The sequence below is a fragment of the Desmodus rotundus genome, chromosome 7, assembly GCF_022682495.2.
Source record: "Desmodus rotundus isolate HL8 chromosome 7, HLdesRot8A.1, whole genome shotgun sequence".
Lineage (NCBI taxonomy): Eukaryota > Metazoa > Chordata > Mammalia > Chiroptera > Phyllostomidae > Desmodus > Desmodus rotundus.
In genome coordinates, this window is record NC_071393.1 from 110,907,346 (window position 1) to 110,921,033 (window position 13,688).

General features: G+C 53.7%; 1 protein-coding gene across 6 annotated transcripts; it reads right to left on the reverse strand.

Annotated features, from left to right (window-relative positions):
• Positions 1–923: 923 nt before the first annotated feature.
• Positions 924–13,349, reverse strand: TMEM229B (transmembrane protein 229B). Of its 6 annotated transcripts, none has more exons than XM_053928741.2 (3): positions 8,985–9,116; positions 8,695–8,783; positions 924–4,292 (listed from the first exon to the last, which is right to left on the reverse strand). In XM_053928741.2, exon 3 carries the CDS (start codon positions 4,272–4,274, stop codon positions 3,771–3,773), a length of 504 nt encoding a protein of 167 aa, XP_053784716.1. In that variant the 5' UTR covers positions 4,275–4,292; positions 8,695–8,783; positions 8,985–9,116; the 3' UTR covers positions 924–3,770. The 6 variants fall into 6 exon arrangements, with proteins under 6 accessions (XP_053784716.1, XP_053784717.1, XP_045057808.1 ...); XM_053928742.2 differs by having other exon boundaries at positions 924–4,295; XM_045201873.3 differs by lacking the exons at positions 8,695–8,783; positions 8,985–9,116 and adding an exon at positions 13,213–13,349 and having other exon boundaries at positions 924–4,295.
• Between the last annotated feature and the right edge of the window lie 339 nt (positions 13,350–13,688).

Consider the following 13,688-nt stretch of genomic DNA (forward strand, 5'->3'; position numbering starts at 1 on the left):
TTCTTTCTATAGAAACCTGCCTTATAGATTTGTTTACTCTAACATAAAAATGACTGTTGGGGCTTTATACTTGCTTGTTTTTATAAGGGGAAAATCTCTCAGTCAAAGATATAAATAGGTGAGTGGGGAAGGTAGAGGGCCTTCTCAGTGCTCAGAGAGCACACTGCCCCTCCATCCAGAAACCCAGCCTGTGGCAGGGTCAGGAAATGGGGTCCAGTGGGAGGGGTCAAGCCATGGTGTTTATTTGGACTGACTGAGCAAATTCTGAACCCTCCATCCTCTTTCTGGAAGCAGGAAAGTGGGCAGGAGAACAAGGAGGAGGGGAAGACAAGGGCCGCTAGATAGAGCAGAGGTAGACAAAGTAGGGAGAGACTGCTTCCTGCAAATGCACGTCTCAGAGATGGCAGTGCTGTGGGGGCAGGGCAGGACTCTGTACCTTCAAGGTGTGACTCAACGTAATGGAAAGTAGGAAGTCTGGCTTTCCAGCTCTTGGAGGTGCCCTCAGCCTCCGACCCTGTGCCCTTCCACCTCATGAGACACCCCAGCACACAGACGGCATGTTCAAGAGTGGCTCATCTCCTGTGCAGATGCTGCTAACCTATAACCAACCTGGGTACTGCCCAGGACTCCCCAGCTACCTTGCAGCCTGGGACCAAAGTATGGCCTGGACCAGACTATGCTACTGGTGGGTGCTCAGGGGTTGGGTGGAGAATTCAGGTTACCAGGCAGGGTCAGAGTAGAGACAGTGAAAAGGACTGGCAGTGTGTGCCACCTGCCCTTCGCACAGGGTGGCCTCACACGGCAGCCTCTTGGTTCAAGGTGTGATGCCAGGGTGTGGATGCCAGGGTGTGAAGAGCGCGGCCTCCAGTGGCCCTAGAAAAGGGCTCCACAGCAGAAGAAACAGAGATGGGCAGAGGCAGTCCTGGAACACAAACACCAATATATTTTATGTGCACAAACGTGAAAAGACAGAGACCAACAGAGACAGAGCAGGCAATGGGTGCACAAACCGGCCGTATGTCCTTCTGAAGAGCTGCCACAGTTGGGAGACAGTCCCACCTGCCTCAGAGGCCCTTTTGCAGACCAGGACCTGCAGCTCCTCCGGGTCTAGGATGGCCTCAGAGTGGAAGGTATTCTCCCTGCTTTAGCCATAGCTCCACCGGGGGCTGGGCCTCCCTCCACATTCCCTGCGATGATGTCTGCATAGCCCAGCACTTCACAAATACTGGTTCTCAGGAGCTGACCCACTCAGTGGCTGCCTCCCCAGGGGACCCATGCAGAGGGGCAAGGGACCAGGGCAAAAGGACTCAGGGGCACTCCCTAGGTATTATTGCTGAGAATAAGCATAGGCCATTGTGATGCCATTATGACTCACTGGCATCTGAGGGAACAGGGCACAAGGGACAGGATACCTAGCAGACATGGAAGCAGTTCAACCATGCAGGGCAGCACGTGGCAATCTGTGTAACTCAGAGATGCTGCTGATGTCCAGCGGAGAGGCCCAGGACACCAGCGGTTCATAAAGAGCAAGCGGACTCTCTCTGCCAGCACCCCCACTGCTTGGCAGGGCTGGGATTATCCTAAACTTTGAGTCCCTGGGCACTAAGGAATGGGGGCCCTGAGGATACCCAAAAAAGAGGAGTTGGAAGTCTGGGCTACCCCCAGTGAGCTCTGAGCCTGCAGACCCTGTGGTCAAGCCCTGGCTCATCGCCTCCCTTTGCGGGGGCTCTGTGCCCTATGAGGGACAGTAGGAGCCATGGGGCACCTGAATGAAGCAGAAACACAGTGCTCTGCACACTGCCAGGGGGGCAGGCTTACTCCAGGGCCTCCCGCACTTGGGAGTCCAGAGGGTCCAGAGAAAGGATGGTGCCAAGGAATGCCCACGGGGCAACATCTGGAGCAGCCAGATCCAGTGGGCCATCCAGGGGCTTGGTCAGGCTGAGCATTGTGGAGGCCTTATGCTGGGCTGCAGGAAAATCAAAGGTGGGGCTGGCCCTGGCAGAATGTGCTTCGTGCCTGCATGTGACAGTCTACCCGGACAGAGGCTGGGACATGCCCTTCATCCTGTCCTGGATGGGGTCAACTGCAGAAAGCAACCCTGCAGAAGACAGTCTCCCAGCCTTTCTCCCAACCCGGGACACCCCTCCTGCCCACACCCGCCCGCCTTCCCTGGGCCGGTGCTGTCTGCACAGTCTAGGAGCTGTGGCAGAGCAAGGAAGAGGAGATTCTCTCCACAGGTGGCATTATCACTTTTTAATGTTCCATAAAAAGGGAAAGGCTAATTTCTACCTCAGAGTTATAGCGTGGTCAAGAGGAGACCATGTACCATGGGATCCGCTGTGTTCTGATGGACCCCTCCCCTTGGCGAGTGGGGGCAGAGCCGGAAGTGGGCTGGAGTGAGGGTTTCACCTGTCCACTGCCAGCAATGGACCTGTCCCGGGGGAAGGCAGGGCAACCAAGACGACAATGCCCATGAGCGTGGCAGGGTAATACTGTTTAAGGGGCAAGCTCATAGTGTCAGCCTTGCTAAGAAGGGTGAGGAGGGGTGGCCCTGAGGAAGTTTGGCCACTGGGCTGGGGCTATGGCAGAGCCAGAAGTGACCTCTTCCCACCAAGGATGGGAGGGTCTCCCTCACTCATTCTCCATGGGTCTCCAACACTCGATAGTGCGCCCCCATCCCCTAGAATGCTAGATTGCCACTGAATGGATTGAAAATAAACCAGTCAGGTGTGCCTTTACCTGCGTCCCGACAGCCCCCCCCACCCCTCCCGCCCACTGATTTGTCTCTAGGTCCCCACTGTGGATCTGTGGGGCCCACCTTGGCCTGAATGTGTGTTGTGGGTACGGTTTTCAGCTGGAACACTGTGGGGAGGGGGTGTGGATGGAGGAGAGCACCAGGGGCATTGCCACAGCCCAGCTGGGGTAATAGCAGAGGGGAGGCTGCAGAGGGTGGGCGGGGTCTGTCTCAGGGTTCTACCTCAGGCAGCTGCTGTGTTGGCTGGGGAGTTGGAGTTGGGGATTGGTGGGTTATTGACATGGATACAGGGCTAAGAGTGGTAAAGGCCTTGAAAATAAGAGAGAAAAGGGGGAAACGCCACCGAACACACAGGGATTGAAACCTCCAAAAGCCCAAGGTTGGTGGGAATCCAGCACCAGGGGGCCCCCAGAAGGCCAAGAAAGCAGCGTGGGGCCCTGGGGGAGGGGAGAGGAGCCAAGGGAAGGCCTCCCAGCCCTTGCAGAACAGCACAGCTGCCAAGCAGCCTCCTGGCTGCCCAGTCTCTCCTTAGGCTGCAGCTCAGCGGCCCCAGGGAGGTATTGGTTGCAAGCAAGCACCTGAATATTGCCTAATGGAACCCGCCAAAGCCCAACTAAGCCAGGTGAGAGGGGGCCAGGTGGCCGAGGCAGCACCCCCAAGCCTCCTCAGACCTTGCCTCCCACCTTTTGCCCATTTTTCAAGAATTCCTCAGCCAGGACAGGGCCTGCCGCTTCCAAGTCACCCATGTCGCCTGGCTGCTGCAAGCCTCAGACCCCCTGCTGCCACCTCTGAGCTGGGCTGAGATCCATGGACCATTCCCAAAGTACCTCTGCTGCCTGGACAGCTGGCCTCCCAACACCAGCTCACAGTGGAGGGCCTGGGGGCTGTGTGGGCCCCATGGGGCTGAGGCTGGGATGGGGCAGGGCTTGTGCTGTACAGAAGGGGTGGCTCCACCAGCTTGGTACCTTTCCTCACAGGGTGCATGAGCGACCCCCCCCCACCAGAAGTCCCCTACTCAGTCGATCTTGACGTGGCCGTTGGCCAGGGCCAGGGGGCCTCCAGGCTCCCCAGGCTCGGCATCCTTGTCAAAGCGGAGGCGGAGGGTGTTCCGGATGATGAACTGCTCCATGATGAGGGCCCCACAGAACCAGGGCACTGCGTACTCCAGGGTGATGAGGCCCATGAAGTCAAAGTCGAACTGGGAGTAGTCCCAGGGGCAGGCGTTGAACTGGCGCAGGATGAAGCCGGTGGTGAACTCCCACAGGTAGGTCCAGAGCGTGTAGATGAGGCAGCGCACCAGCAGCGGGCAGCGGCCCCGCAGGCGCAGGTACATGCGCTCCACGATCAGGATGGAGGTGCCGTAGATGAAGAGCGCCCACACGCTCGTGACCCCCGGGAACTTCCAGTTAAAGTTCACCACAAACTCCCAGGCCGCTGTGAACATCACCTCGCAGAAGTAGCCATGGATGGCGTATAGGTACCAGCGGGACAGTGCCGTCAGGGGCTCTGCAGAAGCCATGGTGCCTACTGGGGCCAGCTGCTGGGGACACAAAGGAGATAGGTGAGGGAGGGAGGGAGGGAGAGCTGAGCCTCTCCTGCTGTCTTGAACTTGTCCTATTCAAGTCTGATGTAACCAGGGCAGAGTGGATTTCAAACCTGCCTCTCCACTTCTCTTTGGTTACCAGCCATAATCTCGATCTTATTCCATTTTCATTACTTTAATCCATATTCCTTACCTGAGCTGGGGAGCATGAGAAATGAAGAAAACAACCCCAATGGCTTCTTCTGAGTAACTCTACTCAAATGCTTCTTGGAAGGAGGTGTCTACTACCCTCCCTATAATAACTTTTTTGGATGACCTGGTGTCTGTGAAAAAGTCAGCTCTCCGGGCCCATCAGTCACCCCCATCTCTAGGCCACTAGCTGGTTTTCTGATGATGGCCATCCTAGTGGGTGTGAAGTGGCAGCTCCTTGTGGTCACATTTGTCCTTAACTGCTCCATTAAGCAGGGTTTTGGTGTCTTGTTTCAATGTGAAAAGGAAACCAGTGGGCTGACAGAGGAGAGAGTCTTCCCTTCCACTTCTATTCCCCTCCCCCTCCTTTCTTTTAAACGCAGTCTTCAAGGACCAGCCCACAGGCCTCACTGCTTTCTCCTCGCCCTTCACCAGCAACTCTCTGGACCACTCATGTGGCCTTGTATCAAGGGCCACCCTATCTACTATTTGAGGCACGTGCCCTTTGACCCAACTAGCCCGGATGCTCCTTGAGGGCAGCAAATGCCCCCAGCCTTCTGTTCCACAGCCGGCTCTTCCCATGACACAGGCCTCCCTGATCAGGCGTTCTCTGGAGGACACGTGTTGTTCACGTGGGCAGAGGGATGGGGGAGCACAAGGCTGCATCAGGAACAGGAAGGCGGAGCACGAGAACACGAATCCCAGCTCTGCCGGCTGCCAGTGGTCACCAGGCTCGACATTGCTGTCAGGCCCTCTCCAAGGTGCAAGAAGGGTCAGAGGTTAGCAAGATGGATCTGCAGTCTGCCCGTCTGTCTAGGAACCCCATTCTCATCCTTCAGCCGCAGCAGTCCCAGTCACAAAATACCCACCCTTGTGCATGGCCTTGGGGTCTTCCACGCACTCTCATTCACATCCTGTCGTTGGTTCTTACCTAATTAAGATCCACGTGAAGGGGAAGTAGTTTTGCTCCCATTTTTAAAGAGAGACAGTTAGGGCTCTGAGAGTGTAAGTCAATCGCCCCATATCCCAGAGCCAGTGAAGAGAAGAGCTGAGACTAGAACCCATACTTCTTGCCTTCTACATCAAAACTGCCCCCACTACATACCACTGCCCATTTCCTAGACATGAGAGCATAATGTCACTCCCCTGCTTATAAACACTCAATGGCTCCCCACTTCCTAGTGAAACCCCACAGCATCCTTGGCCTAGCATTCAAGACCCTCCGTGATCTCGCTCCAATCTACTTTTCCAGGCTTATTCTCACGGCTCGCTCTCTCACCTCCATGCCTTTGCATAGCCTACCCATTGTGTTTGCGGCCTCTCTCCTCTCACCTCCACAAGTGCAAACCCAGCTGACAGGTTCCCTTCAGATCAAACGCTTTTCCATCCTCCCAGACACCAGTCCTCTCTTCCTCCTCTGAATATCCACAACACTTACTCTGTCTCCGGTACAGGTGGTTTCAGTTCCTGTTGGTAACCTGCGGTCCCCAGCCAGATGTCTTTCCTGTGTTCTACACCTGCCTACCTCACTCTTTCCTCTTCTTTTTCTACCTCCACTTATATGTCCCACAGGCACTTCCAACCCCTTTCCTCGATCAAACATTATCTTTTCCCCAAAACCTGCTTTCCTCCTATGACCCATTCGGATTGCTGGTACCAGTTCCACCCAGTTCGCGGCCAGAAGCCCTGGCATCTTTCTAGCTTCCTCTGCCGCATCCCCACTCTCACATGAGCTCCCTAACAGCAAGGACTTGTCTGTGTACCCCCTGTGCCTAGAATAGTGCCTGGCACACGGTAAGCATTCCATACAAGAACGAAGAACAAAGAACATGCCTTTATCGGTCAGCAATTGCTACATAACGGGTCATCCCAAAACTCAGTGGCTTAAACCTACTCTCATGTACTATTACAGCTCACAGGTCCTTTCATGGGTTGGCACATCTTGGGACTCAGGGCTTCCATGCTGAGACTGCAAGTCCTCTGGGGGCTCTGTCCAATGTTTGTTTGGGGTGGCTCTTGCTCTGCTTGTCTCTCATCCTCCTCCTGGGCCTAGGGATTTGGCCCCAGCACGTTCTTCTCAGGGCAAGGGCAATGGCACCAGCGCTTTTCAAGACTCTGATTAGATTACACCCACTAACATCTCTGGCTGAAGCAAGTCACGTGGCAAAGCACCAAGTCAGCCATCATCAACTCCTGTCTGTTCTACCTCTTAAATATCTCTGAAATCTATCCTCTTCATTCCTCTCTCACGGCTGCTGCTCTGGTTCAAGCCCTTCTCATCGCTCACCTGGGTGAATCCAATCGTCCCCCAGCTCATCTCCCTCCTCACTTCCTTTCGGATGCACTCATCACACTATCCAAGAGTGTATACAAACAGCAGTCTTTCTAAAGTGCAAATCCAGTGTTTCTCCCCACTTAAAGCCCATTAGTGGATCTTTAACATCGTGGGACTCAAACCCCTAGGGATAGCTACCCAAGCCATTCGTGACTCCCCTTCTGCCTCAGATCCTGTCCTCTGGATCTTTACATGGTTGGTTTTGCTACTTGGGGTGCCCTTACAACTGCTACCCCTACACCCCACCTCACCACAGCCCATGATCCCATAATCCTTCAAGACCCAGCTCCTCTTCCGTGAAGGCTTTCCTAAGCACCTCCACCTCAGAGCCTCCCACTACGCTGTGTCCACATCTACAACCGGTTTGCCCCTGTGGCAACATTTCACGCTCAGCTTCACCATAATCCATCTGAAGGCCAGCACTGCAGCCACCTAATGAACGCTGGTTTAACACAATGTTAAGAGAAAAAAGCAGGACTCAGAACTGAATATTTAATATGATTTTGATTTGGCAAAGGCATACATACATGTAAGTATATAAAAAAATTTAACCACGATCATCTCTGGATGATTACATAAGTGACTCTTATTTCCTCCTTTGTACTTTTCTAACAAGGATGCATAACTCTTCTAAAAAAATTTTATCTGGAAAAAGTATTAAATGAATATGTATCAGTCATCTTTGTGCCTTGTATATAGAAGATGCTCAATAAATTTGCCAGGCAAATGAACCTAAGGAAACTTGATCCAAACTGCCTGGGTCTGCATCCTGGCTGATGCCCTCCACCCGCAGGGTCTAGGGCATCTCACTTGGCCTCTCTGCCTCAGTTTCCCTATAGGTAAAGTGAGGATAGAATAGCTCACTATCCCTGAGGGTCGTGTGGGACAGTGAGGGATGAGCTAAAAGACACCCTACTGAGAGTACAGCCAATGCTCAAGGAAGGGTGGCTATCATGGCTGGCACAGAGCCAGGCTTCCCGCTCACCAGCTCCTCCTGGAGTGCCCCCTTCTACTGGAGGCAGGGTCATTTGGGCCCTGCCCACACTAGAGGCCGGGCAGCCTTCTTTGCCAAGCAGGTCAGGTCTTTACCTCCACCCACAGCACCAAACTGGCAGCCAAAGCACCCTGTGAAAACGGTAACTGTATACACAGCCCAAGAATAAGGCCTCAGCCAAGCAGAGTCAGTGTGAGCTCCCGGTTTCAGGTGGACAAGAGGCAGGGGGTCTCGGCGCCTGTCCTCTGAAGGCCTGGCTGGAAAAGAAGGCCGAAAGGAAAGGGCCGGCATTCCTGGCACAGCTTCTCGTACCCTCGTTTATCCTGAACTCCAGACAGACCACTCTGCCTCCAGCTCACTCGGGTCCCTCTGAACTTGCAGCTGTCCACCTGAGCTGCACTCGGACCCCGGGCTCCTCCACCCCACAAGGTCTGGGGAGGGGGCTTCCCATCCAGCAGCCCTGCATGACTGCATTCACCACCCAGGGCAGCCCCCATCCTGATGCTGATTTTTTAAAACCCTGCTCTCGCTGCCTCTTGGTCTCATCTTTTGAAACAGCCAAGAATGGTACCAGTTGGTAACAAATCAGAGGCTCCAGTCACCCCCGGAGCAGGTGACTTGGAAGAGCTGGACTCCTAAACCCTACGAGCAGAAGCAAAATTAAAGAGGTGGCCGTCACAGGGAAGGTAAGCTGCTGAACAGAAGAGAGGGTGGGGATGGGGGAAAGGAGAGGTGCCAGGGGCCTGGATTCCGTTTTTGGAATCTTCCAGAACTGGAAGAAAGGGAGGGGAAGCATACGTAGGCAAGGTCAGACCGTGTCTGAGGTGCTGTGCCAGGAGAACATGTCTGGTCCATGCAAGACAATGGAGGGGGGGTACCTGGAAGTCCTGGCTGGGGCCAGGAGGTGGGGGTGCAGACCGGGAACAGGGATTTGAGACAGTGTCGTCAGCTGGGATGGCAGCTCACACTGTGGGGGAAGAGACATTCTTGGTAGAGTAGGCATTGGCTTGGGTAGGTTTCCAGAAGCCACTCCCCAAACCCATGTCTGATATCCACAGGAGCTGTGCTCACACCTTGAGCTCACCCACCCTTGGCTAGACCCAACAGATACCTACTCCTGCCTTGGACTTGCCCCACCTGAGCCCTTTGCCCTGGACCCTTCCATTACCTCCTTGCTCAGCCCTGGGATCAGAACCCGAGGACAGTCAACATCAGGAAGAATCAGCAGCACACGGGATGTTGGCCTCTTTCTCCTGGTGACAAACACACCGTCTTCAGGACTATTACCCAGAAATGGGACAGCCCAGGAAAGAAAATTTAGGGTGGAGTAAAGAGGAGGAGAGTGTGGGAAAGACTGAAGGCAGGAGAAAAAAATTTGGAAAGCAGTGGACAATTTCACAAGAGGGATTTGGGGGAAGAACACTCAAGTACAAGTGTTAATGAAACTCCTCACACTTGTTGATCAAAGGGCCAGAGAACACAGAGTTCCAGCAAATGGCCGGAACTGAAGGAGGCTTATCAGGGAAGGGCACCGCCCCTCCAAGGGACAGGTGATTAGAGGGGAGGGGCTGGCTTTCAGAGCCCAGGGCCTAGGAGTATCTCACCTACTGCTCTCAGGGACTGCTGAGCTATTCCTTAGGGTGGCAAAGAGCAGAGAAAGCAGTTGAGAGGAGTGAAGAGAACGCAATAAAAGTACAAGGCAGGCTGGAAGCAAACCCAGATGAGATGATTGTCCTTGGTTTTGCCAAAAATTCCCCCATCTTGTTCCAGGAAGCTAAGGTGCCACAACACAATGACTCTGGAAATTTTTGTCCAGAAGAGCAGCCTGCTAGAAAACTGGGCTTCCCTTCCATGTGGCCAGGCTGGGCAGGCCTTCCTCTTTCACCCTATTTACTTCCCAAATTTTGCTCCTCATCTCCAGGTACCAACATCACTTCTGTTCTATGCTCTGGGGAGATGCATAGCCCTGAGGGCAAGGCAGTGGGGACACAGCTTGAGTGACTGGGAGCCCAGTCCCCTGGTAGACCCTGCGCTGCAAGTGAGTGGAATCAGTGAGCTACCTTTGCATCTGGGTGCAAGACGCAAGGTCTGAAACCATCCTGAACTTCCCCTGTGGTCAGCAAGCTGAGGGTGGGGGGCAAAATGCAAGTTTGCTTCAGAGCCAGAAGGGAAGCAAAGGGGGGAAATACCTGTGGTCATTGGCTGGCCCAGATGCCAGAGTTCTACCCTCTCTTGCTGTGGGCATCCCCTAGGAAAGCCCCCTGGGACGGTCCTCCCTCCACCTCCCAAGTAACAATAATATTAATAATCAGCCACTCTTCTCAGCACTTTCCATGTATTAACTCAAATAACCTTTAAGCCCATTTTACAGATGGTGAAATTGAGGCAGAGAAAGGCTAAATAAGCAGCCTAAGTTCTTACAGCCATAGAAGGCAGAGGTGGGATTCGAACCCAGCTCCAGAGCCTTCACTTCCAACCAGCACATTGCACTGCCTGAGTCCAACTATAGCTCCTCTGAGGGAACTACCATTTTCTAAGTTTCTGCTTCTGGAAACCTGGGACAGTCCATGGAGAGACAACAGGAAACAGGGAGGACACAAGCTTCTAGGTAGATCATCAAGGAAGCTCAGAACTGGGTGTCAGAACTACCAAAGGCTTTCAGCCTGTTCTGAGAGACCAAGCTCTGTTCTGAGGCCAAGGTCTGGCAGGATCCACGTGAAGGTCCCCCATGGTCAAAAGTTGACCCTCTCAGGGCCTCAAGGCACATGCCCTTCAAAGAATCCTCACCAGGACACATGTTACCTAGAGCCTCCCTGACTGCCAGCCCACCCCAAGGCTGCAGAGAATCTCCAATGGCCCAGCCCTGCCAGCCAAGGGCCGCGGCCAATGTGCAGGCTGCCCAGAGAAGTCCTGTGCCTGGACCAACCAATCCACATAGGCCAGTGGGCAGGGGAGGGCTTTAGAGGGTCTTAGGCACTAAGCAAATCCCAACTGCATTTGGAACACGAAGTCAGACCTGGCACAGGCTCCCCAGGGCTCAAGCAACAAAGGGCACCCTGGGGAGGGAGCCTGTAGGCCGGGCATCCCCAGACCTCACACGGCTGCCTCGCTGTTGTCACTCAGGTCTCAGCTCAGCTACCGCCCCTTGGAGACCTCTGATCTGCACTCCACAGCAGCCTCCTGTCACTCACATCTTCCCGCCTTGTTTTCTTCATAGCGCTCTCGCATCCGGACACTTTGATGCTGTTCACTGTGTCTGCCAATTAGAATGAAAGCTCCACGAGGGCAGGGGCTCTGTCCCATTCGCTGCCAGGTAACCTGTGCCTGGCAGGAAGGCCCACTAATGCCTGTGGAGTGAATGAATGAATGAATGAATGGGCCCCAACAGGCACAGGCCCGTCAACTCTGATGAGGGCAGGCATAAACAGCTAGTCAGCTCAGCCTTTCTGTTCTCCTCTTTCTTGGGATATGTAGCCTTTTTTAAAATTTTAATTCTACTGGGGTGAGGTGGAGGGATGGAGAGAAAAGGCATACAACTGTAATTGAATAATAATAAATTTTTTTAATTTAATTCTAGTGTTTTAAACTACATTATTTTTTCTGATTACAAATGTAATGTGCTCACAGCTGAAATTTAAACAGTACAGAACGGAATGACTTAGAAAGCAAAGTCCCCCCATCACCCCACATGGTAGAGAAAGCCACAATTAATGGTGTGTTGTGTATTCATCCAGATTAAATGTAGTTTTCGAAGAAAATCCATGTATCATAGAGCGAAAAGGCATTCACAGTTCCACTAAACTAGCAGCCACGGTCATTTCCACTTGGCAGTCTTTCCTCATGTGAGTATTTTACAAGTGACCACAATGTGCTGATCCTGTAACTTAACACTAGCACTTACTACGTCACGATCATTTTTCCAAGCTGATACATTGCCTATGTGCTCGTCACTATAATGGCTGTGTAATATTCTACAAGTAGAAAACTATAATTTGCTTAACACAGGTGGCCACCAAAGGGATAAGATTGTTCCCCTTCCCACGGTTATATGACACCACCAGAAGCGTCTTTTTTATGCCTGTGACAAAAGAATTCAGCCCCTTTTCTCCTCTGGGACTGCTTGTTAATGAATAATGCCAGAAATGGGATTACTGCGCAGAAGGGTACAACGGTTAAGGTGGACAGTGTGGACTGCTCTGGGGAGTTCTGTGGAATGTGGGGAAGAGTTCTCCGGACTGAGCCGCCGTGTTCCCACAGTGGGCTTCGCGGCCGTCTACCTATGCCCACGCCACTCCCGCCGTCCAAGTGCGCTCATACCACCCCGGCTGCAACTCAACCCAAGAACAAACTTCCTGAAAGACCCTCCTATCACAAGCTGATTTTGCAAGCCTGGGCTCAGTGAACATAGATTCTAGCCCTGAGTTTTAAGCTCTCCACTGGCAGTAGAGTCAAGCTCTACCTAAAGCTGAGAAATACCTAGTTACTCTTTTCCCTCCCTGCAAAGTCGTCCATGGAATCTAAGGCTCTGAGCTCCCATGGAGCAGCCCAGCTGCCCCTAAAAGCCTGTCCAGTCTGGAGTGCAGAGCACCTGCTCCCAGCCCTGCCTTCCAAGGGAGCGCTCCACCTGCTGGTGTCTGGTCCCACAGACAGAACAGCCTTCACGCAAACAGGCCTCCGGGGCTTGTAAATGCAGCCAATTGTCATTTTTTATAGCATCATCCAGGAAAAGCCAGAGGCCCAGCCTGGAAAGGAAGGCTGCTGAGGTCAGGCGATACTTCACAGCTGGGGGCCTCGCACTTCACATGGAGCTTATCTGGACTGAGGAGGAGACACAGCTAAAGGGACAAAACAGCAGACCCCCTGGCGGCCGGTTTTATGGCAGCTCAAGTGCCACAAATCCCTCCCCTTCCCCTAGATGCCTTGCCCAGGGTTGTCATAGAAACTGCTCATGGCATCTGGACCAAGTCGAAGTCCCAGGTGAGGAGCAATTCCTACTGCACACAAGTAGGGCCCAAGGCCCAAGCATCCACGAGCCAACCGACAAGAAGGGGACTTGGGGGAGACGCCGTCTCCTCTGTGCTGGGTGTCTCCCATCACACGCATCGGCAGTCTGGGTCTGGCCCAGTTCTTAGAGGCCAAGTGGCTCTAAGATGGCTCCAGCAAAGGACATGGCCTGAGACTGCTGGACACTCCCTTCCCATCCCTGCCCTATTCTCTGGGACTATTTCTTAATGCATAATTCCGGAAGGGGGGTGGGGGTCACTGGACAAAAGCGTACGACAGCTCTGGCAGGCCCTCGGACGAAAAGCGGGCTCAGAACCAGGACTTCCAGACCTGGCCCATGCTGCTGAGGTAGGAAGGGCCGGCCATCCCCAGGGCGCCTGTAACATACTCACTTATCACACCCTTGAATGCGCAGCTCAGAATAGACATCAGGATCACTCTCCAGGAGTGTCCCGGGTCATCCTTTGTCCTGGTGCCTGGCTGGGCAACGGTGCCATTCTCAGCAGTGTGGGTAACCATTAGTCCCGGGGCTCGGCTGATCTTCAGCTAGTGGGTGGGCGGCTTCCATGTGTCCCTGGGAATAAAAGGAGGTGTTCTTTAGCTTAAATTGTCCCCACCTCTAAGCTACCAGGCCAGCCAGAGAAGCAGCCCCAAGGCAAATACCACAAGGCCCCGGCTCCAGGCTCAGCAGCAGACACTCATCCTGCCCAGGCCACCTGACGCCTCTCCTGGAACCTGCCACCTCCTCTAGGCTGTTCTGTTTGCTCAGGTCTGGTTAGTCCGGTGATGAGAGCCTGGGATCCGTCCCAAGTCACATGTGGGACCAGGATTTAGGGCTTCTTTCACCACGAGGGAATGCATGCTCACT

Coding starts and splice junctions, on each gene's coding strand:
- TMEM229B (XM_045201873.3), bottom strand. CDS start 4,274: ATGGCTTCTGCAGAGCCCCTGACGGCACTGTCCCGCTGGTACCTATAC.